Source organism: Ambystoma mexicanum, chromosome 9 (genome assembly GCF_040938575.1).
Source record: "Ambystoma mexicanum isolate Mex_15411 chromosome 9, UKY_AmexF1_1, whole genome shotgun sequence".
Lineage (NCBI taxonomy): Eukaryota > Metazoa > Chordata > Amphibia > Caudata > Ambystomatidae > Ambystoma > Ambystoma mexicanum.
Genome location: NC_090931.1, coordinates 672,824,175 through 672,852,109, shown reverse-complemented (window position 1 = coordinate 672,852,109; position 27,935 = coordinate 672,824,175). Strand labels below are relative to the sequence as shown.

Here is a 27,935-nt window from a genome sequence, read left to right as displayed (position 1 = left end):
GGTTTCCAACATATGCAGTTGTTCACACATTCTGCAATGACTGTTTTTTGGTAGCACCATATCTAGATCCACCTACAGACATCGTTGGTAGTTGATTCAACTCTGTATCATTAATAACCTTCTCAATCAAGGTGATAGATATTGTACTAAATGGTTCTGTGGTGTCATATATATCAAATTCAAGCTTGAAAGACATTTCAAGCTGTTTAGTGTGGCAATATATGTGTTTTTTTAAATCCAATCCCACTCACTTTTTTTCCTGTAGTTCCGATTTCAGTTTGTAGTAGTCGTTGTCCCATAATGGTTCTCAGCCAATTCTCTGGAAAAATTCCTCATCTTTTTGAAATTCTATTAAAGGGCTAGGGACATTTCCTTTTCTGTTAAGACTTGCCCAGCAGTAAGCCCCAGCAGGTGTAACCATTGGTATTCAGGTTCTTTCAGACATAAAGTAATCCTCTTTTTAGTCATGCATTTCGAGAAAGAGATTAAACTTAGTTTGAGGCTTGTAGCTTCTATCGATATGCCGTTACTGTCCAAATAGTTTCCTCCAAATCTTCCACTCGAACGTGTCTAGCCATTTGTGGTTCAGATCATAATTCACCCCAATGGCACATAATATAGTGGCCATTAAACTCTGTTTATAGGCAAGTATGAGGCATTTCATACTTTAAATGGATGAATAATATAACATACTGTATAATAACGTTCAGTGGATATCCTCATCCAGCTCTGCTGTTTGGAAACCTTTCGACAGGGGGCTAAGTGGACCTCGACTCAGCCGTCTATCGTCCATCCGTCTTGCTCGGTGCTCCAACGTTGGCCCCGGACGTGACATTGGGCGTCGTATGTAAACCATGTCACTACGCCCCTCACATCAGTTCCTTTTTTCTGCACGCTCGACACACTGCTGTGAGGAACACGACCGTCTTTGACTCTGTTTTTTTTAGCATTTTCAACTCCTGGTGTTCATACATAGCATGTTCAGACTTGTACTACGTTGACAACAGCTGGTTTTAACGTTATTCAACCCACACAAACCCACCCCACCACACCCACCCTCAACAGCCCGCCCCAAACAACCGTTCCAAAATCCACCCACCTCTCCCCAAGGTAGCCTGGTTACTTGACTTAAGGGCCACAAGAGCAAGGAGTCACTATGCAGAGTCCATCTGTGGGCATTGGGTGCACGCACCATTTTGTACTTTATTCATCCTACATATTCTGTGTCACATTTACATTTTTCTCCTCTCATTTCACTTTCAGCCATCACCCAGTCTCTGACTGTATTTTCCCTGAGCCATACTTGCAGAGGAAGGCTGTCCACTCCATCTCATTACAATCTCTGATTATGTAACATCCCGATCAGCCGTTCCATGTCGTATATATCACGGGCCTTCAGGGCCCATTGTCGCTCACTGGGAAGCAGCGCCTTTTTCCATCCACATGCCAAAATAAGCATGCGCCGCCAGCAGCAGGAAAATCTCCATATGGGGCAACCTCTGCCAGTCCCCCTCATGCACCTCTACTCCGAAGAGCACCAGCATCGGATCAGTCTTCTCTCCACCCCATCCAGTGCTTTGAACCCCCCCCCCACCAGAACCTCCTTCCAAAAACACTGCACTTCCCTACATCGCCACCACATGTGCCAATAATCGTCTCGTTCCCCACATCCCCTCCAACATCTGCAACATCTTGGATTTATCCCGGAGAACATCTTCGAAAGCCTCACCAGGTCCCATTGCCATCTGTACAGTATTTTGATGCCATGCAACTTGTATTGGCATGCTATTGATGTCCTCTGTGCATACCTGCACAACATTTACTATTGTTCCACCTCTAAAGTCACCCCTAGGTAATTTTCCCATCTTCTCCTATACTTCTATGTCTCCCCCCTGCGCTGCAAGCAGGGCCTGGTATAGTTTGACAACTTGGCCTCTCATGGATGTAGTCGTGCTTAACATTACCTTGGTGGGGGTCAGTGCACTCTGTAGGGCTGCCTTCCACCTTGTCGACATTAGTGCACCCTTTAACTGTATATATTTGAACACTGACACCGCCCCTATGCCCAGACTCTCCTCCAAGCGGTTATCTCCACCAACTCCTCTCCCTTCACCACCTATCCCAACCTTTCTAGTCCCGCCTCAAACCAATCCTGAAATCTGGCATGATCCAGGATAAAGTCTCTTATCGGGGGAACCCATATGTGGCTCAGGGGGGACGGCCACGTCGTAACCCCCACCATTTACCTTCTAGGGTCTTGCGTATGGCATCCGTACCCTGGTGCCGAGCTATAAAGCCCACTTGATCTGGATGGATCAGTCGCTGCATATATGTGTGAAGATCTTTTCACCTACATTTAGTAAGGGTATAGGGCGGTATGATGAGCACTTAGCGAGGTCCCTCCCTTCCTTGGGTATTAGAAAGACATAGAGGCAGCTCCCTTGTCCCATATGTCATAATATACTTTTGTGATATGGCTCACCAGGACACCTGAGAACTGCTTATAGAAACCTGTCGTATATCCGTCTTCACCCAGGGCTTTCCCATTGAGAAGCTGCCTTATTTCAGCCAGCACCTCAGCCATTATCGGGCTCTCTAAGAGCTTGACCTCTGATTCCGTGAGTCCCAACATATCCATCCCTTCCAGATACTCCTCAGGCGGTGTTCCCTTGTTTAAGCGATCTGTGCCATATATGCCTTCATAGTACTGTGCGAACCCTTCCGCTATCTCTGCCGGGCTGTCCCTGGTACATTTCCCCCCCACCCCCCTCATCCTTCAACTCCCAACCCACCTTTTGGCCTTCTGCGCCCCAAGTCTTTCCGCCAGCAGCGAGTCTGCCTTGTCCCCTTTCTCATTGAATGTTTGCCTGAGGAACTTAAGTTTTCTTAGGGTGTCCTCCAGCCTTAACCCCTTTAACTCAACTCTCTTCTTCTGTATGTCCTCCAGAACCTCTACATCATATTCTTCCCCTGCGTGCATCCGCAACTCGCTTTCTGCAATATCCGTCCTGTTTTTCCTCGAACAACCTCCTCTCTTTTTCCTGGCTCCTTCCTTCATAGGGAGCCCCCTCCACACCGCCTTGCCTGTGTCGCAGACCACCTTAATATCCAGCTCTCCTGTATCATTTATCTGTAAGTACTCTCTGATATCTTCCGCATGGGTCCCTCCACAGAGAATCATTGCACCTCCACCTACCCTCCGCTCTACTAACCCATCTAAGTCCATTGTCATCACAAGCATGTCGTGGTCCGACCATCCCACCGGGCGGATGTCACAGCAAGTAATTCCCCTCCCATGTCACCATTCAGGAGCATTTAGCCAATTCTAGTGCAAGTTGTGTGTGGGGCTGAGAAAAAAGTATATCCCTTCTGCCCTGGGTGCATCAACCTCCAAGCGTCCACCAATCTCCTTGCTACAATAGTAGTTCCTAAATGTCCCTCCTTCTGTACCCCTTCCAGGCCAGACAAACCCTCCACTGACCTTCTATCAAGCCCCTCATCTGCCCACGAGTTAAAGTCCCCTCAGATAATATAAAGATCTCCTGTGTGGATCATCGCTGCATCCAGGGCACATTGTATAAACTCTGCTTGTCTCTGGTTCAGAGCTTAAAGCACCGCCAGCACTTCCCTCATCCCTTGAGGAAACCCTAGATCACTAGCAGTCGCCCCTCAAATATTTTAGATAACACCTCCACTTGCATCCTACGCTGCTTGTGCAATATTATACCCATGCCTCCTCTTTTCACCAACGCCTGCTCCCTGCAGCTGCCTTTCTTCCCCCTCAACGAGCATAGTTTCCTACGGGAACAGAATATCTAGGGATGCATTACGAAACCTGCCGACAATCAGGGACCTCATTGTAGGCGAGTTCAGTCTGTTCACATTCAGGGTGCACACAGCTAAACTCCTGTACCCCTCTCTGGTTCCCATCATCCCGCCTCCTCACCTGCACGCCTCATTGCATGTTCACTACATCCATGGCCCCTGTTCTCTGCATCACTGATTCTGTGGTTACACTGTCCTATAAGGCCATAACAGATATATGCTACCCCCACAGTTCCCCTGTTTAACTTAAACATTAACACCTGAAACAAAACCTAGAACTTGAAAGAATTGTTGGCGAGATGCCCTCTGTCCTTCCCAGGGCAACTTGTGGGACGAGCCTGGCGCTCTTCCTCCAGTGTCCGCATTTGTATCAGGCCACTGGACCTTGGTATAGTTCCACTTATTGCGCGTTTGTCCTCCCTCTGCTTCTTATAGTGAACTCTCATAGTCCTTTACGTGGGGATGGGACATGTAGAGGGCAGATGGGGCGCAAATACATGCATCTAAAACACCTGGGGAGTCCAGATGGCTTCACATTCTGTCCTCTCTACTTGACTGGCCTCGCCTGCTGGTCATATGCCTCTGTCATGCCTGAAGTCAAGTGGCATAACAACTGTTCCACCTCTGCCGCCGAGGTGATCCGGTATTCGTTGGCTTCCACTTCAAAATGTGGGGCAAATGGATATGCCCACCAATATCCGATTCCTCAGTCATTCAATCACTTTGTGAGCGGCCGATAAGCTCTTCTGGACAGCGTCAGGTTGGAAAGGTCCATATAGAACGTGATGCAGGCGCCCTCGATCTCCAAGACCTTTCTCTGTTGCGATCTCGCTAGTACCTCAGCCTTGTCCTTGAATTTTGAGAACCTGGCGATAATGGAGCGTGGACCACTGCCATTGGGCTTACGCCCTCTGGGCGCGAGTTCCAGTTGCACCTCTTTTCCTCCCTTGGGTGCGATCAAAAGGTTGACAATGGCTTGAACCTTATGCTCCACTTGCAGTGGGGCGTCCCCGTCCGCCTCCTTCACGCCCAATATACGGATATTGTTCCTTCTTCTCTGTTCTCGAGATCATCCATCTTTAAAGTCACCTCCTCCTCACGCAATTCCAATTCCGTCATGCAGGCATCCAGTCTCGTCACAATGTCAGCATTGAGCTGGTTGTTCTCTACACCCTCTATCTTATTCTCCACCATGCCAATTCTTCCTGTGAGGTCCGCCATGGATGCCTGCAATTCCCCTCCCTGCACCTTAATTTCTGACACTATATTGCTGATGTCCTCTTTAGTGGTGAAGCGTGATATGTCCACTCCTGAAAGCATCTGCCCCTCAGGCGCCATCCCTCGCACCCCACTCTGTCCTTCTGATGGCATGGTCCTGGGCCGTTCCACTAGCAATTTCCTATAGGAGCCTCAGCAGTTGGGCCTTGCACTCTAGTGGCGGCTCTGCAGCTCTGTCCTTGTCCACTACAGGTGCCAGGCCCCCATTCAGCAAGTCCCAAGGTCGTGGATCCGCTCAGTGGAAGCCCCCACACACTCCCATGGGATGCTGTACAATGCCCTCCCGGCTCAGATAAGCGGGCACCCTTTGAATGGATTGTGTCCTCCAACATATTCCACATCTTTGACATGTAATGCCCACAGCTGTGCTGCTTTGGAAATTTTTAGGCAGAGGGCGTACTACATCGATGGCGTCGAGTCAATGTCCCTCGAGGGCCTCCATCGAAGGTGACATCATCACATGTTATGAGTAGGACGCACAGCGCCCGTAGCCTCAGTTCTGTTTTTTCCGCAAACGTGTTTGCTTCGAGAACTCTGCACTCCTTGTGTCTTACCTTCAAGATGTCTTCATCAACTACCCCTCAGACCCTGCGGTTTGGCGTTAAACGGTGCAAGGACTGTACGTCCAAGATGTCAATCACGGACCCGCACCGTGTCTACTTGTGGTGTCTGGGTGAGAGCCATGACACCAACGATTGCGCGAAGTGCCAGTCATTGACTGATAAGGCCTTGCGGGAGCGTAAGGGGAAATTGGAGGTAGGTTGGGTTTCCAAACCCAGTAAATCTAAGTCAAAAACTGGTCTTTCCACTGACGAAACGAGGGGCGACTCTCCCAGTCAGCGGGAGTCCAGAGGATCTCGGTCCCGGAGTGGTTCTCGCCACTTGTCCTCCTCGTCCGAAAGCGGCGACACCGGTCGCCTTTCCCGTCCTCGTCGGATGATGGCTTTGCGAGGAAAGTGGCTTGCCCCACTAAATCCTCTACCCCGGAGGCGTGGGAAGCGTTCAGGGAGCAAATGTTAGATATTTTTCAATCTCGGGGCACTGCCGCGTCCGTGCCTTAGAAAGAAGCCGGCGGGGGTTGGTCTCAGTCCGACGTTTGCGCGCCTTTGGGGCCTGAGTGGTCAGCAAGATAAGCATCGGGAACTGTCGAGATCCCGTTCGCACAAGGATCCGGTTGATCGTCAGAGACGTGCCAGGTCCAGGTTGCGGTCCTCGTCCCCAGCGAGACCATCGAAACCTGTGAAGGTGTAGAGGAAGGGGTCGACGCCATCAGCATCGGGCCCATCGAGTACGCCCGTTGGGGCTTTGCCCTCGGACCGACCCTCAGCGCCCTTGTTGAAGCAGTCTACGCCATCGATGCCATCGAGGCATATAGGCCTGACTTTGCCAGTGGTGGCGCCTAAGGCTGTGGATCCTCCGTGAAAGGCTCTGTCCAAGTCTGTGAGGCCCCCTGTCGACTCGGGGCCTCTTTCTGTTTCCAGGAGAGATTATTTCATCTCTTCATCACACCTATGAAGATGGGGATGGGTCTGATGTGGAGTTGGAGCACTTTGAGGGTCCTGCTGTCGCTCCTGAGGCTCCTGATATGGGGTTCTTGGAGGACAGTCAATTGGAGGATATGCGTCAGTCCTTACATGACGCCAGTGGCCTGGATACGTCTCCAGAGATGGAGTTTGGCAGGCCGGAACCTGGGGCTCATGCTGAATCCTTTTATCAGAGGATGATGTCGAGGGTCAGAGTACCTCGGGTGGTCAGGCCCTCCAGTCGAATTTGTTCAGGATGACCTGACTGATATTTTGGATCAGGGTCCGTCCACTGACCCGGTATTACTTTTCCATTTGACATTACAGAAGAGGGTGGCGGCTACTTGGAACGCCCCAGAGTCTCTTCCGGCGGTCAGCAAGTCGTTGACTAAGAAATACCACCCATCCAGTAGCGACCCCAGCTACCTATCCACTCGCCCCACTCCTGAGAGTTTGGGGGTTCAGGCAGCTACGGCCACTTCGAGGCAGGCTGCGTACCCTACCATCCCTCCGGATAGGGACAACAATCGTTTTGATGGATGGGCATGCAAGGTATTTAAATCGGCCAACTCCACCTGTGCCTTGGCCACATTTTTGCACACTGTGGAATTGTGTCTCTCTGGAAACTGAGCATATTCCCGAGGGGGAAGAAAGGGATGGGCTCCTTGCTATTGTTCAGGATGGCAAGGATGCCACGTGTGAATCCCTTCAGTCTGGGTTGGACTCAGCGGATAGTGTAAGCCGGTCCATGGCTGCGAGCACCGTGATACACAGGTTTGCATGGTTGCGGAAGTCGGGGTTTGCGCCAGACGTGCAGGCCTGTTTCCTCAACATGCCCTTTGACGGCTCTCATTTGTTTGGCAGCAAGGCTGACTAGAGCCTTGAAAGGTTGCGGACCTCCAAAGCAGCTGCTAAATCTTTGGGCGCGGCTGTGCATCAACCTCTGCCTTTTCGTTCTAGGGGACAAAAGTGGAGGGGTTCCTTTCGTTACTACTTTTCCTTTGGTGGGGCGAGAGGAGCAACCGCTCAAAGGGGCCGGCGTAAAGGTCCTCCAGGTGGAAGAGGACGTGGTGCTAAAGCTGCTCAGGCAGCCACCTCTTTACCTTCAGGCACTGCCGCAGCTGCTCTGACACAGCTCTGAGGCTAGGTCTCATTGTTCGCCGGTTGGGGGCAGACTGGCGCAGCATCTAGAAGAGTGGCGAGCCATTACTTCGATGCGTGGGTTCTGGAAACAATAGCCCACGGCTACTGCATACCCTTCCTTACTCTGCCTCACAACAATCCACCAGGGAGCCTCTCTTTGAAGATTCCGGATCCGCTCCTTGTGCAGGAAATCTTGACCATGCTAGAGAATGGCGCTATAGAACAAGTGCCTGTGTCGAAGAGGAACAAGGGATGGTACTCACCATATTTTTTGATTTCCAAGAAAGACGGAGGACTAAGACCCATCTTGGACTTACGTTGCTTGAACAAGTTCCTCAGGAAAGACAAGTTGAAGATGGTTACTCTTTCTCAGGTCCTTCAGGCCCTTCGACTTCAGGATTGGTTGGTGTCATTGGACCTACAGGATGCTTACTTTCATGTGCCGATCCATCCGAAGCACAGGAAATACCTGAGGTTCGCTGTTGGCAACTAGCACTTTCCTGCCATTCAGGTTGACCTCCACACCGAGGGTCTTCACCAAGCTCATGGTGATTGTGGCGCGAATCTAAGGCGAGGGGGGGATTCACGTCTACCCCTACCTGGATGACTGGCTGATCCGGGCGCGTTCTCCCGAACAAGCCTTGGAGCACCTCATCCTCACCTGCCACTCGCTCCAAAAGCTGGGCCTCTCCCTCAATTTCAAGTAGTCGTACATGACACCTTCTCAACAGCTCCAGTACATCGGGCTGTTTTGGACACGTCCTTGGGGAAGTGCTTGCCACCCAAGGTGAGGGCTCTTCACATTGTTCAGATGGTCGACAAGTTTCAACATGCCCAGCATCTCCCGGCTTTTGAGTGCTTAAGGTTGCTCGGCCTCATGGCATCCTGCATTGTTCTAGTGCCAGAGGCCAGACTGCGGATGAGATCCCTTCAATGGGCCCTCAGGATGCAGTGGTCTGAATTCTCGTGCAAGATGTTGGATCTCCTTCAGATTCCGCTCATGGTCTCACGGGATCTTCTGTGGTGGGCCAGCGAAGAGAATTTGATGCAGGGGGAGCCGTTTTGGCAACCGTGGCCGGAGGTTATGGTAGTGACGGATGCTTCCCTCACAGGATGGGGGGCCTCATGCCAATGGTCTGTCCACCAGTGGTCGTTGGTCTCCGTCGGATTCCAGACTTCACATCAATCTTTTGGAGCTGTGGGCCATCAGGCTAGCCCTGAAGGCTTTTCTGCCCTCTGTACGCGGGAGGAGTGTTCGATCATGTCGGACAACACTGTGGCCATGCATTACCTCAACAAGAAGGGGGGTGTATGGTTTCTCCCGCTCTGCAGGGAGGCGATGCAGCTCTGGTTCTGGGCAATACAGCAAGAAATCACGCTCTCTGCGGTTCATCTGGCCGGAGAGGAGAATACGGCGGCGGACGCTCTGAGCAGGCAGAGCACGGTCTCCCACGAGTGGGAGTTAGCTCAGCAAGTCCTTCAGAAGATCTTCGCCCTTTGGGGAACCCCTTAAGTGGATCTGTTTACGACCGGTTCCAACCGGAAGTGCGAAACATTGCTCAAGGGAATTTCCTCCGAGAGGAGCTTTAGAGGACGCGTTCGTAGTGGATTGGTCATTTCCGCTGCTGTACGCGTTCCTTCCAGTCCCCGTCATTCCTCAAGTTCTAAGGAGGATGCGGTGGTTCGGGTCACACCTGATCCTAATTGCTCCGGATTAGGCCAGGAGACTGTGGTACCTGGACCTTCTCGAAATGTCCATCTGTCCTCCATGCCGTCTTCCCTACAGAGAAGATCTTCTCTCGCGAGAGGGAGGTCGGGTTCTCCATCCAGAGGTCAAGACTCTCAACCTTCACGCTTGGTTTCTGAAACGTTGAGATATAAGGATTGGGACCTCCCGGATGACGTGATGGAGGTGTTGCTTTCGGCCAGGCGGCTGGCAACCAAATCCCTGTGCCATTGCCGTAAGTTTTGTGACTGGTGCAGGGGACACAATGTAGATCCTTTTCAGTGTTCAATTCCGTTGGTTCTTTCTTTCTTGATTTCTTTAGCCCACAAGGGGCTGCAAGTGGGTACCATTAAAGGTCACCTGGCAGCGCTATCAATTTTGTAAGCGCTCGTCTGAATAATGTTCATATTTTAAGATTCCCTTGATTGCCCAGTTTCTAAAAGGGCTCACAAATGTGTTCCCACCGTCCCCTTTTCAGGTGCTGGTTTGGGATCTGAATCTTTTCTTGAAGTTCTTGATGGGTGCTCCGTTTCAACCTTTGCACTCTTGTCCTTTTGAGATTGTTGTCCTTCAAGACGGTTTTCTTGCTTGCAGTTACATCTGCTTGCAGAGTGAGCGAGTTGCAGGTACTTTCATCTAAGCCACCCTTTACTCTGTTCCACCGGGATAGGGTTGTACTGTGGGTCCGTCCTTCCTTCCTTCCTCCCTAAGGTGGTGTCTGAATTTCATTTGAGCCAGAAGTTGGTTCTTCCTGCTTTCTATCCTCCTCCTGGTAAGGAAGAGGAGCAGCTCCATAGGTTGGACCCTACAAGAGCTTTAAGCTTTAATATTTCTAGGCTGGCCAGGGTCAAAGTGGGCGACCAACTTTTTGTGGGGTGTACTGGACACCGATTGGGTCAGGCTGTTACCAAACAGACCTTGTCCAGATGGATTATCCTCACCCTTGCTGAATGCTACAGATTGGCTAACAAGGACCCTCCTGAGGGGTTGCGAGCTCACTTCACTAGGGGACTGGCTGCATCCACAGCCCTGCAACAGGAAGTTCCTGTCAAAAACATTTGTGATGCTGCGACATGGTCTTCCATCCATACCTTTCTCAAGCATTACTCCCTGGACACTTTCCATGGTCGAGATATGGCCTTTGGTAAAGCTGTGCTCTTTTTTTGCCATCTGATTGGGTATATCCAAATTCTTCTCCCTCCACCTCTCACTGATACTGCTTTGGGAGTCTGTCAAAGATGTGGAATACGTTGGAGGACACAATCCGCTCAAAGAACAAGTTACTTACCAACTGGTAACGTTATTTCGATTTGATGTTCCTACAACGTATTCCACATCGCCCTCCCAGCCTGCCTCGCTGAAGAATTTCCTATGCTATTGCAGCTTGCGGTCCCACAAGGCTATGTGCAGTCAAGGAGGATTGGTGTGCGGTAATGGCACACGTTGTGGAGGGAAAAAGCATGAACTGAGGCTACGGGCGCCATGCGACCTCCTTATAAGATCCGATGACGTCACCCTCGACGGAGGCCCTCGAGGGACATTGACCCGACGCCATCGACGCAGGATGCCCTCTGCCGAAAAATTTCCGAAGCAGCACAATTGTGGGCATTACATGTCAAAGATGTGGAATACGTTGGAGGAACATCCAATCGAAAGAACGTTACCAGTTGGTAAGTAACTTGTTCTTCTGGATCTGTCCAATCCAATTCACGCTCTTCCCACTCTTGCCACGGGGGGGGGGGACTCTGCAGTTCTCCTACCACCCGGTGGCGCACAGAGCATGCCAGTTTGGGGCCTCTAAAATGTTCCCGTTATTTGACAGCAGCTGCGGGTCGCTCCAGTCCCAATCCATCGTGGGGCGAACTCCACCCCGCCCACCCCCACCTGTCAGAAAGTCAAAGGCCCAGTTATCCCACGTTCCGGGGCAGGCTTGTACCTCGCTATCTTCTTCACTTGTCGCTCTCGTGTGGGAGGCTTGCCCTACTGCTCCAACCTCTTCTCCCATTTGCAAAATGGGGGGGCTGATCCCCACACACCTTATCCGTTGCTGTGGCCTCCTTGGCAGTTGCAGTCCCTGACGCCACCGGAGGGTCTCACACTCTGTTGCGCCATGCGGTCCAGGTCCGGCAGCACCTGCAGGCTATGGGGCCCTGTCACTCGGGTCCCTCCGGTCCACACCTCCTTGGGAAGGTGCCTAGCTCTAGCTGTCGGACCATCCACCACCTGCTTCTCTTCCAGCTATTTTCCGTGTGGTCTCACCAACCGTAGGCCGGTCTTCCTCTGGCACCTGCACCATTCTGCTGCAGGCCAGACGCGGGATCTCTGCAGGTATCCGGATCCCCACTTTGCGTTGCTTCCCCTGTATGCAAGCTTGTAGGATGGCTCTTCTCACTGGCCGCAGCAGTTTCACCCCCTTTGTAGATGTCTGGGTAGCGTGGATCAGCTCTGTATCATCTCATAAACACTGGAGAGGACAGGAGCCTCTGCTCGAGCGGCCATACTTGTCTGCGGCCCTAGTGGTCCCGACTCTGTGTTTTGACTCAAATTTGCCACATTTATTTCTAAAACCTCGACTGCAACATGTCCGCTTCCTGGATTTTGCGGTTTAAGAGGTGCACCGACTGCCATTCCAAAATGTTGATGACCAACCCACACATTTGTCTGTGGTGTCTGGGTACAGGATATGCGTGATGCTCCAAACTTTCTATGGGATGGCCTTCTCCAAAGTCCCCAGCGTGGACGATCATCCAGTCCTCTCAGACTTGAAGGGCCCACCCTCGAAAAAGAGAAGGAAAAGCATTGCCGTAAGGCCAAAAGGAGCCAGTCGTCCTCGTCTTCATCGCTTAAGAAAAAGAGGCGCCACTGTCATCAACACGAGTCCAGCTCGTTGTCAGGAAAAGGCAAGCCCTTGGCTGGGCCGAGCAATCGAGGAGTGGGAAGATTTCGAGAGCCAAATGCTGGCTATGTTGAAGACGCAGGTTGGTGCAGGTGCACCAACGAACAGCAAGCCTCTGCGGCGCTCGGTACACAATGACAGCGGCCTGGGCACATCTCCATATTTAAAACGCCAGCACGGTGAGCCCTACACTCACACCTATGCTATGTTCAGGGCCCTAGTAGTAGTAGTAGACACCCTAGGTCTAAAGTCAACGTCAGTGCCTACTCAGGGCTATGAACTGACAGACATATTGGATGAGTGTCTGGTGACACACTATAACATGCCTCTTCATCTGGCAATTGCTGATCCCCCTAGCCTCCTTGTGGAGGCATCCCTGCTCCATTCCCCCTGGTCAGCTCTACATTTATGGGGGAGGTACAGGCCGGCGAGAGGAGACCCATCATTTCTGGCTTCTCACCCTTCTCCGGAAGGGCTTGTTGTGCAGGCAGCTACAATCTCCACCAGGCCCACAGCCTTCACTTCTAATCTGCCCCAGATAGGAAAAGTAAGAGGTTGGACGCAATGGCCAAGATGGTCTTTACTTCTGGCAGCATGGCGTTGAAGCCACCAATGTAGCCTGTGGGTACGCAAAATACTCTTTGGCTTATGGAAAGCTGTGGAGTAGGCGGCTCGATACATTCCAGAAGGTGAAATGAAGGATGGAGTTTCACGGCTGGTGGAAGATGGCAAGGAGGAGGCCAGGCTGCTAACTGGCCTGTGTATGGCCGAATGCGTGGGCCGTTCCATGCGTTCGGTGGTAATCTTGAGGAGACAAGCATATATCAGGTCTTCTAGCTTCTCTATGGACGTCCAGAATAGGCTACTAGACATGCTTTTGGAGGGAGAGTTCCTTTTTGGCCAGAAGGCTGATGAATTTTTGGAAAGGTTTAAAGAGTCAAAATTAGCCACAAGATTGCTGAGCCTAGCTGCGCAGATGACCAAATTTGCCTTCAGCTTTGCCTCTAGAGGCAGAGGCCACAGGCGCTATGTCCCTTACGGCCTGGTTTTTGGTATCATGCGGCTGCAGAAAAATTGTCCACTGCTGAAAGCTTTGCTTGCCTTTGCTGTTTAATCCGAGTGGTACACACCCAGTGAATAGGTTCAGGCCATGCATTGTGTGTACTACACAGATGAATTAAGTGGTGTGCAGGCAAATGCACCTTCATCGTCTTACCATTTGAGAGCCAGGTTGCCCTCTGCAATAGATGCTTTGCAATATCCAAACAATATCAGTGTCTACATGCCAATGGGGATTGATACATGTTCATTTCCATTAGCCTGACATTATTCATCATTAATGCCTCTACCAAGAATGCATAGAGCTCTCTCTTGGCATAGATTTCCAGCGCATAGAGTGTGTAAAGAGATCTGGCCTTTTCTAAGGGCCCTGACATCAATAGCCACGGGGCTATTACTTTACAGGAGCGAACGTATCCTCTCCAGTAGTGCGAAGCACCAGCATTTCTTTCTTTATTAAGTATTTTTTGATTCCCTTCATTTACAGTGTTGTCGAACCTTCATGGCACAGAAAAATCTAAAACCGTAACTGGCACACCTGGAAATTCTTCAAAACTAATTTGAAGTTAAATTAACTATTTGAAATGTTGTGTTGATACCATTGCTCTGTCTATTGCCAACTTAAGATATTGTTTTGAGTCATACTTAAACTGTAGAATTTAGTTCACTTGGGACCTAGTCCACTAGCTGCAGGGGCGTATTATTGGTTGTAGGACATTTCGGCCTTCAAAATTGGTGCACAAAGTGAACTGCACTTGAGGCGATGTTAACATGTTTAAATGAATCCATTCAATGTTGGTCAAATGTTTTATTGCCTGACCTACTAACCATGTTTTTCATGACTCCACTGAACGCCTGGTTTTACTGTTGGCTAGTGCTCTCTGTTTTGACACTTGTATCTCTAATATGTGTATGTATTATATTTAACTTGTACTCTCTTTATCATTTCCTTTTGGTTGTCCCAGACTCACTCTCCGTGCCCCACTGTACCGCCTTGAGCAGGAAGTCTCTACGTTTAGCCGAAGGGCTGTGTCAGACACTTTAATGACAATCAACCGAATGGAGCAGGCTCGGACAGAATACAGGGGTGCTCTGCTCTGGATGAAGGACGTGTCGCAGGAATTGGACCCAGATACCTACAAGCAAATGGAGAAGTTCAGAAAGGTAAGGTTGTATTTGTTTGTTATTGTTATTACACTGGAATGAATATATATATATATATATATATATATATATATATAATACACCTTTGAGGTATCCAGCTTGGCGTTCCCAGGCAAAGTGGAGGTGTGTGCATCCTGGCCAGAGATTGGTGATAGGACTGTTTTGTCCCGATCCACATTTGTTGCTGGGCAGATGTGGGGCAAGAAGTTGACCATGATTAGACAACCCTTGTCAGTTTGGTGCCGATCCTTACCATTGATGATCTGGAGATAAAAGATGCCCTACAGCTTTTGCTCCTGTCATCAACTGGAACAAAGACCCAGAGGAAGAGGAGCAAAGTGTTCAAGGCCAGAAGACTGCTGTTGGAGATGAGCAGCATTGACTCCAGCCAAGGCACGATGAAGCCCTGCCGCTTTCAACGATCAAAAAAGACCCTCATCGGTGCTTTGACCCTTGGCTGGTGGGTACAACCAGTCTGGACCCAAAGCATAAGAAGTCTACCACCAGAAGCCTTTGGAAGAGTCCTGGAACACTTATGTGGGCTGACCAGCTTAATTCAAGGCATCTACTGTGATAGATCGCCGCCCTGAGTTGAAGCTTGGAAAGCAAGCCATCAACTGGTGGCCCAAGGCAGTCTCTCCTGTTGTAGCTGATCTCCTGCCTGAAGAGGGGCCTTCCTGGATCTGTCTTAGTCACCACCATAAGCGTTGCCTTCGGGCCCCCTAATCTGGTGAACTTTACTGTTGCCCATCTCTGACGTGCCCTGGGTGTGGGGTGGGGGTCTCCTGTCATTATGGGACATGATGTTGCTGCTGTCCTAAAGTGCCTGTGCCGTCTTGCTGGAAGAAGCTTCGAAATGTCTTGTCGAAGTGTGGAACTGCTGTCTAGCCAGACCCATCCCGAAACCCAAACACCCACTTCACCTGCCTCCCCATGGACTCCCTGCAACTCTTCCAACGTCAGACATAAGGGGCCTCAGCGATTCTGAGGCCCCTAGGAATGGTCCCCCAGAAAATTTGAGTTTAGTGCTAAAGCTTGCACATCTGTTTCCAGCCCCTCCAGGAGTTGTATGGGCAAAATGTCTGCTCCCCAAACCCTTCCCTAGTTGTGATTGGTGGTGTTCTGGCAAAAGATCCCCCCCACACCTAGTATGGTGGCATTTGGATGGTACCACTAAACTGCTTCTACTTCTCTTCCAACCTTTTAGTTGCATTTCATCTGCAATGTATGCTTACCCGTTGCCTTCCCTTATACTTGTTGTGTGACATTTAAAGATTACTAACTCCCCACAAAGCTTTTCACATAGGACATTGACTCTTTCAGAGGCACTAGGCCTGCTTACCTACTAGGGAAATACTTTGTAAGTGATAGGGGCCTTACAGTTATAAGGTTGGGGATGTTGTTAATTGTATTATGTTATTTTCACTTTAATGCCTACAGTTCTACTTGTTTCATTTATGTGGAACCTTTGCTATTGTTTTAAGTGTAAAGAGTAGATGATCTCCCTTTGAGATCCCTGGATGTCTTATGGCATTGATATATTCACCCTTTTGCTAGAGAAGAGGTTCAAGAGGTCTTGTATGGCAGGCAACCAACAAAGTTCTGTGTGAATTTGTCCTGCAGATCTCTATGAAGCAACCCCCCCTTGAGCCCCATTCTCGATTTCAATCCTACAGAATATCTGCAACAATGCAATGGCTATAGGCAGAATACCAAGGAGTTGGTAGAAAGCAGTTATTCCAATTTTTAAAAAGAGCGACATGCCAGATCCTTCTGTGGTGGAAAATACATGATTCTGGTGGATTGATGAACAATTTATCTATAAAAAAGCAATAACAGAAAAAAAACAAATCAATGGTATTAAAATGCTTTGGCGCAAGTGAGAACCCCCTTCCTTCGTGCACCGTTCTTATACCCAAAGGAACACCTGCATTTCAATGGAAGGAGTGGTCCAGACAGGTCAAAAAATCATACTGAAACAATGTTGCTGGAAGGGAACAAAGCCCCACTATACAAGCCTTTGATAGCAGCTGTGTTGTTTCATAAGTGTTATCAGGGAGGACAGCATTTCGTTATACATATGCTGAAGGTGAATATACTCCTCAAAGATTCACACACGCTCTGAGGCAGACAAGCACGCTTGTAATATGATGACTTCTGCTGCTAATTCCGCTTTTCCTAGGAAAGCGGGAGCTGTGGTGAACCAGAAGATGGACTCAGACTACATTGGTTTATTTTAACAACATTTTATTTAATTAAAAAGGAAAAAACGCCTAACTTGCCCTATAGCTATGAGGGAGTTACCCTGCCTAGCAAAACAAAAGCTAAGGATGCTAGTCGAGTCCAAAGTAAAAACTCTTCAGCCGAATCCTAAGCAACCAACTAGGCCTACCACTTTAGAAAACACTGAACTAAAAGGAAATAGGCGAGGCTTGCACACTAGCCTCAGTAGGGCTTCTGCCTGGCCCAAGCTATGTTACTTGTTTTCAGCCTTCAAAGTTCCTTTTCCACTGTGGGATATTCTTCCCATTATTTGTGTCAAGTTTTGACTTCCAGTCTCTACTTTTTTTTTAATAAAGAAAACAGTCTCTTGGTGCAAACATTCCCATCCCTCCAGGATAGTTGGAAACAAATGCTTTCACCACTGAGGCTGAAGAGGGAGAATCGCAACGTGCCCTCCGCCCCAGAAGGGCCTTCTACAGGAAAAATAATCTGCGACAATGTGGCCGTCATTCATACGAACTTGCGCCCATTCCCATTGCTCCCACGATGGATAATTATCAGGAGAGGTACCCTCCCAGCAGACCCTGCAATCCAGCAGTAGTGTGAACCTTACTCAGAGTGAACGAGGAGGCGCAAGACTGAGCGGTAACATGGACAGACTCGACTAAGCACCAAGAAACAAAGCCACTTCTCAGTTGAGACACCATGACGACTATAGCTACGTTAGACGTGAAGTGCACGTGCTATCCGCATACCCTGGACACTCACACATACTCAACTACACAGGTATACAGCTCTATAGGTAGAGGACAGTGACATATACATACTCTTATTATTTTGCCATTAGGCCTGCTACAGCACCGCAGTAATGCAAGAAGAGGTTGTTTACATGCTTGCAGACGCTCATATGCAAATAACTCCATGGTGTGGCAGGAGCACTCAAGAGACCCGAAAGCCATAACGCACTAATCTGCAGACTATTAGACGTGTATAGTAGAAGCCAAACCATGGCTTAAGAAATCTAGCAGGCCGCGATTGGCTTAGAAATGGGACTCCAACCCTCACATAATTATGTACAAGCAGAACTACTGTGGCAGGAGCGAAGCCGCCATCAAGGTTGTAATGTTGCAAATGATATTCCTCACTCTGCACCTAAGTAACACTGGCTGCATGAGAGATGCGCTCTCCGACAAAATACAGAATAAATCAGGGATCCTGGGCTCACAGACATGCATTTGTGTTGTATGTACAAATTGCTAGGGAGGATGCTTCCTTTCCCCTAATTTCTTCCCAGTATATTTCACAGTCAACCTGGCTCTTGTTTCTCCAAGATACAGTGACTATGAAAATTCATGCCTCTTGTCTTCTCCTTGGCTTCACAGCCAACCTGGCACACCATCCTGTCAGGTACTGTGACTGAAGATTGCTTTGGCTCTCTCTTCATATGGGTCTGAATCTCAGACTCGCCTTTTCTGTATTTTTAATTAGTGTTCTCGCTTTACTACTTCTACTGCTTCGTTGGTCACAGTCAGCCTGGTACACTATCCTGCCAGGTACTGTAATTATAAGGTTTGCTTTTGGAAGCCTTAATTAGGTTTGTGGGTGCTTGTCCCAGACTCGCCTTTGTGGTTCTCCCTTCTTTTAGCCTTCTCGCCAACCATCCCGCTCTCTCTGACCTCTCTAGAGAGCTTACTGGTAGCCTTCGGTTGTTTGCAGGTGCTTCGGGCCTTCTCAGCTTCCCTCCACGTCTTCCTGGGACTGCAGCGGCTCTGCGCTGACTCCCGGCCTCTGAGCGGCGCATTTCTGCTTATGCTCGCACTCCAGGCTTCCCATCCGACTGGTAGGCTTAGACCTCTGCTCTTGTCGGGTGTTTGTCTGCGATGGATGCCTCCAGAATGCCTCTACCAGTAGGTAAGCGTCCCGCTCTTCATACCGTTGGCGTCCCATCTCCTCTACTGCTGCCAGAATTCAAATCTCCCCCTTCCTCCTGGGAGAGCTTCTCTCTTCATCAAGTCCTTCTTCCCTTTTTATGTTCCTTTTTGATTTGCTTGATCCAAATTGACTGGTGCGTTTGTAGTGGTTCAGTGGATTATTCCACATTACACTTTACTTCTTCCGCGGTCCAGTACTATAGTCATCCCTGTACTTCATGTTCTTCCTCATCTCAGTGTTTCTTTGGGAGGTGACATTGTCTATTCTGCAGACATACATGGAAGTGTTTGGGGTAATTATGTCCTGTGCAGGGTAACCAGATGAGGGAGGTTGAGTGTAAGGGAATTACACAATGTTTCTCCCAATGTGTCATCCCTCATCCCATAGGGGGTTTCCCTCCCCAAGAGATCCACTCACTGAGTACCATCCACCAGGGGTACTATCGGGCAGCAGCCTCACCTCCCTGGTCTAATGGGAAGGAGCTCCCCCCCCCATGGAAGCAGTGACGACATCCTGTGATTCGTCAAAGTAGCCTCACAGGGGGTGGTTCATCTCTGGGGAGAAGGGACAAATTGTTCAGATTCATCACAGAGCCTAAAACACACTTACATATCCCCAAAGCGAAGCATATAAGAAGCGAGAGATGTGAAGTTGAGCATTCCTACACATTAAGCGAAGAGTAGTAAAGTCTAAAGCCTTCTCTCCCACAAGCAAGAAACAGTTGCTTTAACATGGCAGTTTGTAGTATCTGCTCAATATTAGTGCAGTAATGTGCAATGGAGAATGTAACATTTAATTCCCAAACTTTCCGCCATAGTCGTCCCCCTGCCCCCCATGAGACCTTCATTCAAGTCCCATTACAAACATCTCTAGGGGAACAAATATCACATCCGGGCATAGCGTAGCAAATATTATCTTCGATAGCATGACAGTAAAGCACTTGAGCAGTTTGAGAAACGTAAGAACAGGTGTTGCATAGCCGATAATATAAGCACTTACAAACCATCAACAGACCGGACAGATTTAGGATTATAACTAGGGCTAGAAGTCAAATCTGACCAATAGATGCACCCGGGGACCCCAATGGACTTACTATCCAAAACCCAAAGGTCCAGGAAGCCTCTGGACTGGTGTGAAGGAGGCATACAGTGTGACAATGTGAGTAATATTATTTGTGTGACTTGGTATGAAAGTACAGCACTCACACTTCACGACTGCGCAGAAGGAGGCCAGAACAATACACTATCTAGAGCCATGCAATTTTGAAGCACCATAGTTCGGATGGTCATAGTGGCATTGACAGTATCCTCCACTGACCGTGAACATTGAATCAGATGGTCTCTATCTTTATCCCAAGGGCTCATAAGTTTTCCCAGGAGGTGCTTCTCCTAAGATTGGACTCGGCAGGAAAAGTAGCAGTATGACACACTGCAGCAGAATATACCCCTTTTAACAACTATCCCAATTTAATGGGTAAACAGAGATATGCTTTGTCCCCCACAGATGAGGTAAGTTCCGGAATATGTAGCATAAACTGGGAAAATTTAAAATTACGTTCCGAGGAAAAGTTTACATTATTGATCACTACACAAGAACCAGTGCACAGGTAATAATGACAATTGCTAGTTTGAATGAACAGAGGACCTTTGTTAGTGTAACATATGTGACTAACTGCTGCAGAGGAAAGGTGGAGTGCTGCTGGTTTAGTACATACTTGGTCTTGGGTGGGGAAATTTGGAGGACCGGTAAAGCCCAAGTGGGACTGATCATCTCTACAGGGTCATGGGCCTTGCGACTGAGTAACCAACTTGATATCCAAATATACATACCCACACTGAAAATGGATGGGTGCAATTGGAAAACTGGAGGATAAATCATGTGGCAAATGGGCACAAACCCAGCAATCAGTAAGATTAAAAATGCAGGCTTACTGCCAGGAAAGGTGCAATAAGTGTTTTCACTGTTAACCCAGGGATGTGCAGAGGGACCGTCATTTTCTTTGCAAAGAGTGCGGAAAGTGTCTGTCACAGTGAAGCAATAATATATAAATATCCTGACAATGAATATAATAACAGAGATGTAGCCCGATATAATGCATGCCAGGTCCACTCCTCGACTGTCCAAATTCAGAAATCATGTTGTACCTCCAGCACAAAAGTTTGTGGCTTGCAGACAAAGTTTGATGTAGTTCTTTAAACCAGGTAGGATGCAGGACACGGGCAAAAGAAATCTGCCAGACCAAACTTCCAGTTCAAAGTTCCACCTAGAATCGGGCACTGGGCAAAGAAATCCTTGGTTCACAGTTTATGATCACGAGTTCTACCTAAAAATCCAAATTACAAATATCCCAGCCACCATAGCCAAGTGCATATGAGGGTCATTGTAACAAATGAATGGCCAGAAAGTGATAGCTGCAGGGGCCATAACTTGTAGATGCCAGTGAATCAACAGCAGTGACCTCTACTACTCTTTGCCAGCGCACTGCCACATCAGGGGGATCCATCGTTGTGGAGGGGACAAATCCAGGGGCGATGAACTTTGCCACTTGCCACTTTGCTCAGAGCTACTGACTCTCGGATACTGTTCAACGGGATCGCAAAGCATACTTTTTGCAGATTGTGTTGTGAGGTCCAGAGTAGTCACACTGAAGATGGTATGCCAACAGTGAGGCCTGAATCAGTGTCATTTCTTCTGGGACTTCGATCGCATGATGAAGGAGCCTTGGCAATCACTCCCGCAGAGTTCTCACTGTGTGAAAGAGATTCAGAAGCTGCAGTCCTGATTCAGCACGTGAACATATTGACTTATCGAGGTCCGTGCCCTTGCCTTCTGATACTGTCCGCTCCATTCCAGCAACACTGGAAGACTCTGACATCGGCAAACAATCGGAGAAATTACTGATGGTGGTGTCTGTGGTCGTGGTGGAAATGGAGCTGACCCGAGGAACATCGGTGGACGCAGAGGAGATGTCAGCTGGGGCGGTGACTTTGCAGCAATGCGATGCATGGATCCACGCTGCATAGATCAGTCCCGCACCCTTGACGGCACAATTTGTTGTCAGAAGAACCCAAAACGGACCATGCCACTTCGGCTGGAGCGCAGACTTCCATTGGTGGACCTTTACCAGGACCCAGTATCCTGGCTGTAGAGGGTGGCAAGGTTCAGTAGCCGACTCAGGCAGAGCTTCACGTACCTGGGCATGAAGAGGTTGGACAGTTTTACTCAGAATGCAACAATATTTAATGAAGATATCGTCTTCTAATGACAGACTTTGAATGTGATGTATTGCTGGGGGTGCAGTTCCCGTTCTCATAGGGCAACCAGTAAGGATTTCATGAGCAGACAGTTTACGCTGGGGATTATTTTGCCTGGCAAACAGAACCAGGGGCAAGGCTTGGGGCCATTTCAACTCATTTTACACACTTTAGACGGCCTCAACTTGAAGCCCTCGTTCCGGCGTTCCACATGCGCATTTGTGCTTGAGTGATGAGCGCAATGGAACTGCTGAGTTATTCCTAGAGCTTTCCCCACTTCTCTAATAGCTTGACCAGTAAAATGGGTTCCTCGGTCACTGTCTATACTTAGGGGCAATCCAAACCAGTGATCGAAGTCGGCGGAAGCGGTTGGGAGCGGTTCTCTACTTTAAAAAAAAAAATGTTTTTAGGTTTTACTGTTCCTGTGCTTTTGTATTAAAAAAAACGGTTACGGAATGGTTTAGTTTTAAAATAAAAATTTAGGAAGAAGTTAAAACTTTCACTTAAGTGCACTGCGCTGAACATTCCTTTAAACAGCAGGTGTGTTTGGGGATTGGATTGCACATGGGAAGGGCATGGCAATGGGGTTTGTGGGGAGCGGGGGCAGGCCAGCAGGGAAACATAGTTCCGCTACTTCTTTTCGTACACTTCGACAAGTGATCCAAACCGAGGTATAAACTCTGCTAACAGCCTCTTAGCCACTGCGACAGCATCTGCTTTCCTACAAGGATATACCTCCACCCACCCAGAAAACACAACAGTAAAAGTAGGTCATGCGGGCAGGGAGCTGTATGAAGTCTGTTTGCATGTGTATGAATTGACCTTCGGTACAGGACGCAAATACGGCTTCGAAAGGCACCGCTCTTCCAAGATTGTGTGTTAGGCATATAACACAATTTTCACAATAACTCTGAGCCAGAGAGGATAAGACAAGAGTCATCCAATCTGAATCAAACAAAGTGGTCATAGTGTTTATACATGAATGAGTCAAGCCATGAGCTTCATGGACCAGGTAGGGGAGAAGTAACATGGGTGCCACTAGGCGGCCGTCTGGGGAATGCCAAGTGTACCAATTTACGCTCCAGTTGAGTCCAGGTCATCTTTTCAGTTTATAGAGCTTGATCTTGGAGGATTGCCAGGCTGGAAAGGGAACGGATAGGTGACCATGGACCTGCAACACAAACAAGAAGTTATTAGGACACCGGGCCCTTTTAAGGCCTCTGAGCGAGCTGCACCATCTGCTAAAGCATTTCCTTGGGCTGTAAATGACTGAACGGGATCTTGTCCCTTACATTTTACTATGGTTACAGCTGTGGGAAGTAACAATGCATTCAATAAAGCTGATCATTATTTTCCACTTAATATATAACGCTGCTTCCAGAGGATTCCAAAGTCGTGGACCAGATCGTAGCAGATTTATCTCGACCTTGAGCATTCTCACGGGTGAGACCCATGAGCTTGCCGACCTGTGCTGATTTTGGCATAAGTACTTGGTATGCTTCTAGAACAGCAGGGGTGGTATATATAGTATACCCAGGAACCAATTCCCCAATTTTTGGAACACAGGTACAAAATCCATCAACAAAAAGAATCCTGTCAGGATTCAATAATGATATATCAGATGGATCAAAACAGGGTGACAAGAGTATCTCCACAACAACCTGACAGTTATGCGACTCCCCATCTTCAGGGGTTGGTAACAAAGAGGCAGGATTTGGAACTGAAAAATGACTCCGGGTGACATTGGCAGCAGAAATAAACAACTTTTCATTTTGGGTGAGACAGGACTTTAAGCAATAATGATAATACAGCATGGGGAACTGCAATTGTGACAGGATGCCCTTGTACCATGGAGTCAGTTTTCTCTATCAAAAGGGCAGTAGCGGCGACAGCTCACTGATAAACTGAGAGTCCCACAGCTACTGGATCTAAAGCTTTGCTGTGGTATGGTACGCGACTGTGCTTTTTACCATGTAACAGAGTAAACCTACCTTGAGCAAACCTATTTCGCTCATCGCAAAACAGCACTACGGGCTTACTGTAATCTACAGACCTAAAGCCGGAGCGATTGCGATTGCTTGCTTAATGGTGACAAAGGCATAATCTGTTTCCTTTGTCCATGGCGGGTCTCGGGGATCAAAATATGTGTGAGGTTGTGAAGGGGCTTAACTATGGATACACACGCCGGGACCATTGCCTACCATATCTTACCATCCCAAGGAATCCCCACATAAGATTTTTGGGCAGGGGCTTAGGGACTTTCTGGATTGCTGCAATCCGATCCTGAGACAAGTGTTTTTCCCCAGCAGAAATCTCATGGCCCAGGTATCGCACACAGAGCGGACACAACTGTAATTTGTCTTTAGCTGCTTTGTGACCCTTTTCAGCAAGCACTTTTAATAGTTTAACTCCATTGCCCCCCTTAAACCCCGCAAAGCCAAACCCACCACCCATTCCAACTCCTGGTTCACCCCAGACCTCCTCGCACTCCGCACTCAAAAAAAGGATGCCCTCACTCAGTGGCAAATGTCTCATTCTGACAAAGACAAGATGACTTTTAAATCATGCTCCACTAGATATAAAAAAGCAATCACCCTAGCTAAGGCCAAATCCTTTGAATCCAGAATCTCTGAAGCCCAATCCAGCACTAAAGAAATCTTTGCCATTTTCAGGGAGCTAGAGACACCCGCGCCTGCCCCCCAGAACTTCACCAAAGACAAGGCCTGGTGTGATGATATACAAGCAGCCATGAAAAATAAACTGAGTCTGCTCCAAAACAAAATACTAGCCACCAAGCAAGCCCTACCCAACACACACACCCCTGTCCCACCACCAGCCCCGGACACCCCCCAACCCTTTTCATTCAAACCCATTCTAGAAAAAGACATCACCAACATAATGAGGAACATCAAACCCTCCAATTGCAAAGGTGATGTATGCCCAGCCACCATTATCAAAGACTGCGCCGAAGCATTAGCTCCCTTCCTTACAGCCTTTGTAAACGCCTCCTTTGCTACAGGGAAAGTCCCTGCCTCCCTCAAGGAAGCCTGGGTCCGCCCTCTCCTAAAAAAAACCACCCTTGACCCCACCTCCCCCAACAACTATAGACCCATCACCACTGTCCCCTTCCTCCTCAAAATACTGGACAAAGCAGCATACCTGCAGGTTCAACATTTCATTGAAGAGAACAAACTCCTAGGACTCCGACAATCAGGCTTCCGCCCCAGACAAGGGACCGAAACCGCCCTACTTGACCTGAAAAACCAAATGGACGATGCCAGAGACATGGGCAAACCAGCACTTCTCCTACTTCTTGACCTATCCGCGGCTTTCGACCTCGTGGATCATGACGTCCTATGCCACCACCTCTCCTCTACGGCCAAATTTTCCCCTGAAGCCACAGCATGGATCACTTCCTTCTTACAAGACAGAACCATGCAAGTATTCTCGGACCTAGCATCCGCCTCACCTACTATCATACTCTGTGGTGTGCCCCAAGGCTCCTGCCTCTCACCCACCTTCTACAACATCTTCACACGACCCCTTTTTCTCATCCTTGACGCCATGGGCATTTCATACACCAACTACGCTGATGACACACAGATCCTCCTCACCCTCACTGGCAACTACGACACTGACTCCATGACCCTCAACAACCTCTACAACACCATCCAAGCCTGGATGGCAGACAATGGACTATGCCTCAACTCAGACAAGACTGAACTCCTCCTGGTAGGCTCACCCGACACGCTGAAAAATCTAGACTCCCAGTTCAGTCACTTCACCATAGACTCCATCAAAATACCTGTCTCAGAATCAGTCAAAACACTTGGCGTCTACTTAGATTCCAACCTATCCATGGTTGAACAAGTCAACGCTATAGCCTCTGCAGCTGCATATCATGCCAAACTAATCAACGCAGTCAGGCCCTTTCTCTCCAAAGAGAACTGCACTAACATAGCCAGAGCCATCACTGGATCTAGGCTTGACTATTGTAATGTACTCTTCCTAGGTACATCCAACAAAAACCTAGAGAGGTTACAAATCATTCAGAATAGCGCTCTCCGGGCAGCCCAAGGCATTGCCAAACGAGAACACATCTCGGAAGCCAGAAAACGAGCACACTGGCTCCCAATAAAAGAAAGGATCATCTTCAAAACGCTGACACTGACTCACAAGTGCTTTCACCTTACTGCCCCCGACTACCTCTCCCAAAGGATCCACCCCGTCTCTACTACGAGGCCAACCAGATCACCATATACTAACATGCTTTCTGTGCCATTAGTAAAAAAAGCCAGAGCTGGCGGCTCCAGCTTCCCATATCTCGCACCCACTCACTGGAACGCCCTACCTCCTATAATCCGAGGTGAGGCCTCCCTTTGCACCTTCCGCAAATCCATAAAAACCATCTTATTCACATAAGATTCCTCGCACCAGCTGAATACATCTCCTATGTTCCAGTGCATAAACTGTTTGTAATGACCAACTGTACCAACCAAAACAGCAGCTCTATGCCTGTTGAATACATAATGTACTGATGAATGCTCCTTTGCCTGTAACTAAGCTCTTGCAAGTAACAGCGCCTCAATGCCCATGGGTTACTTGCGCGCTATATAAATTTAAATAAATAAATAGTATAAGTGAGTCTTCCTCACACGGATCCAAGGAGGGGAAGGCAAGGAGCAGATCATCTACATACTGCACCAGCGCAGACTATCCTGGAAACTGAACAGAATCAAGATCTTTAAAATTCGAGAGTGCACTGTAGGGTTTTCTACATGTATCCCATTGGAAGCCTAGTGAACATATGTCAGGATGTATGGGTATAGAGAAAAATGCTGAACAGAAATCTATCACAGTGAAGTACTTGGCTGAGTAGGGAATACATGACTAAATGGTAGCTGGATTGGGGACCACCTGAAAAGCCAGCAACATGGAGTCATTAACTGCTCGCAGATCCTGAATAAAATAATAAACCACTTTACCTGGCTTCTTAGTGGGCAAAATAGGAGTGTTGCAGGGGCTGCGGGTTGGTACAATAATACCCTGTTGGAGAAGGTATTTTATTACAGGGCAAATACATTCTTCAGCTAGTTGGGAAATAGGATACTGAGGTACACATGGCAGAGGCTTGGCAGGATTCAAAGTAATTTTGACTAGTTCAGCATTAACCATATAACCAGTGTAGATTGCATGTGTTGACCATAACTTGACTGGGATTCGATCTAACAGTTCCTGCCACGAACAGGGAGTGTCAGCGCAGTCCCTAGCTTTCGAATGGGTAATTATCTGTAATACTGCCAGCACTTTGTGGTCTGTGACCAGGACTATCAAGTTGTACACCAACAGGGGAAAGGTAAATAGAGCAACTCAGGTTACACAATAAATCTAATACAAAAGAATTCACGGGTGAACAAGGACTCAGCAAGAATGCATGTTAGTCAGAAATTGGACCTATTGTGACCATAAGAGGATTGGACACAGGATGAGGTATTGGAGTACCCCTATACCTATAGCATTTACCACATCATCAGAATGCATTGGTTGTGGAAACTCAGAGGCTTTTAGTGTGGAGTGTGATGCTTCCGTGTCAACCAAATATGAAATTTTTTGACCAGCAACAATACAATCCACATACGGGGCAGTAGGATCAATCGATATGAGTGGTGCAACAGGTTCAGAGACCCCTTGGCAATCCTAACCATCGATCTGAAGTGGTGGCGCTGGAGGCGAAAACCCTATTGTGCTTGGCGCGTTTGGCTGTCCGCCTCGACCTTCATACTAAGGCTGATGTGGGCACTCTGCTTTACAGTGACCAAACTCTTTGCAGTAATTACACTGATCACTGTACGTGTTTGTATAATACCTCTAAGACATGTGCCCTAGTTCATATGACTGGGGTGCTCATCTCC

At 48.5% G+C, this 27,935-nt stretch overlaps 1 protein-coding gene across 2 annotated transcripts in view; it reads left to right on the top strand.

Annotated features, from left to right (window-relative positions):
* Positions 1 to 27,935, top strand: part of ICA1L (islet cell autoantigen 1 like) — an 804,678-nt gene that overhangs the window by 258,684 nt on the left and 518,059 nt on the right. For both annotated transcript variants that reach the window (XM_069615515.1, XM_069615516.1), the window contains exon 5: positions 14,416 to 14,614. In XM_069615515.1, coding sequence (XP_069471616.1) covers positions 14,416 to 14,614 — 199 coding nt within the window. The remainder of the gene's footprint in view (positions 1 to 14,415; positions 14,615 to 27,935) is intronic.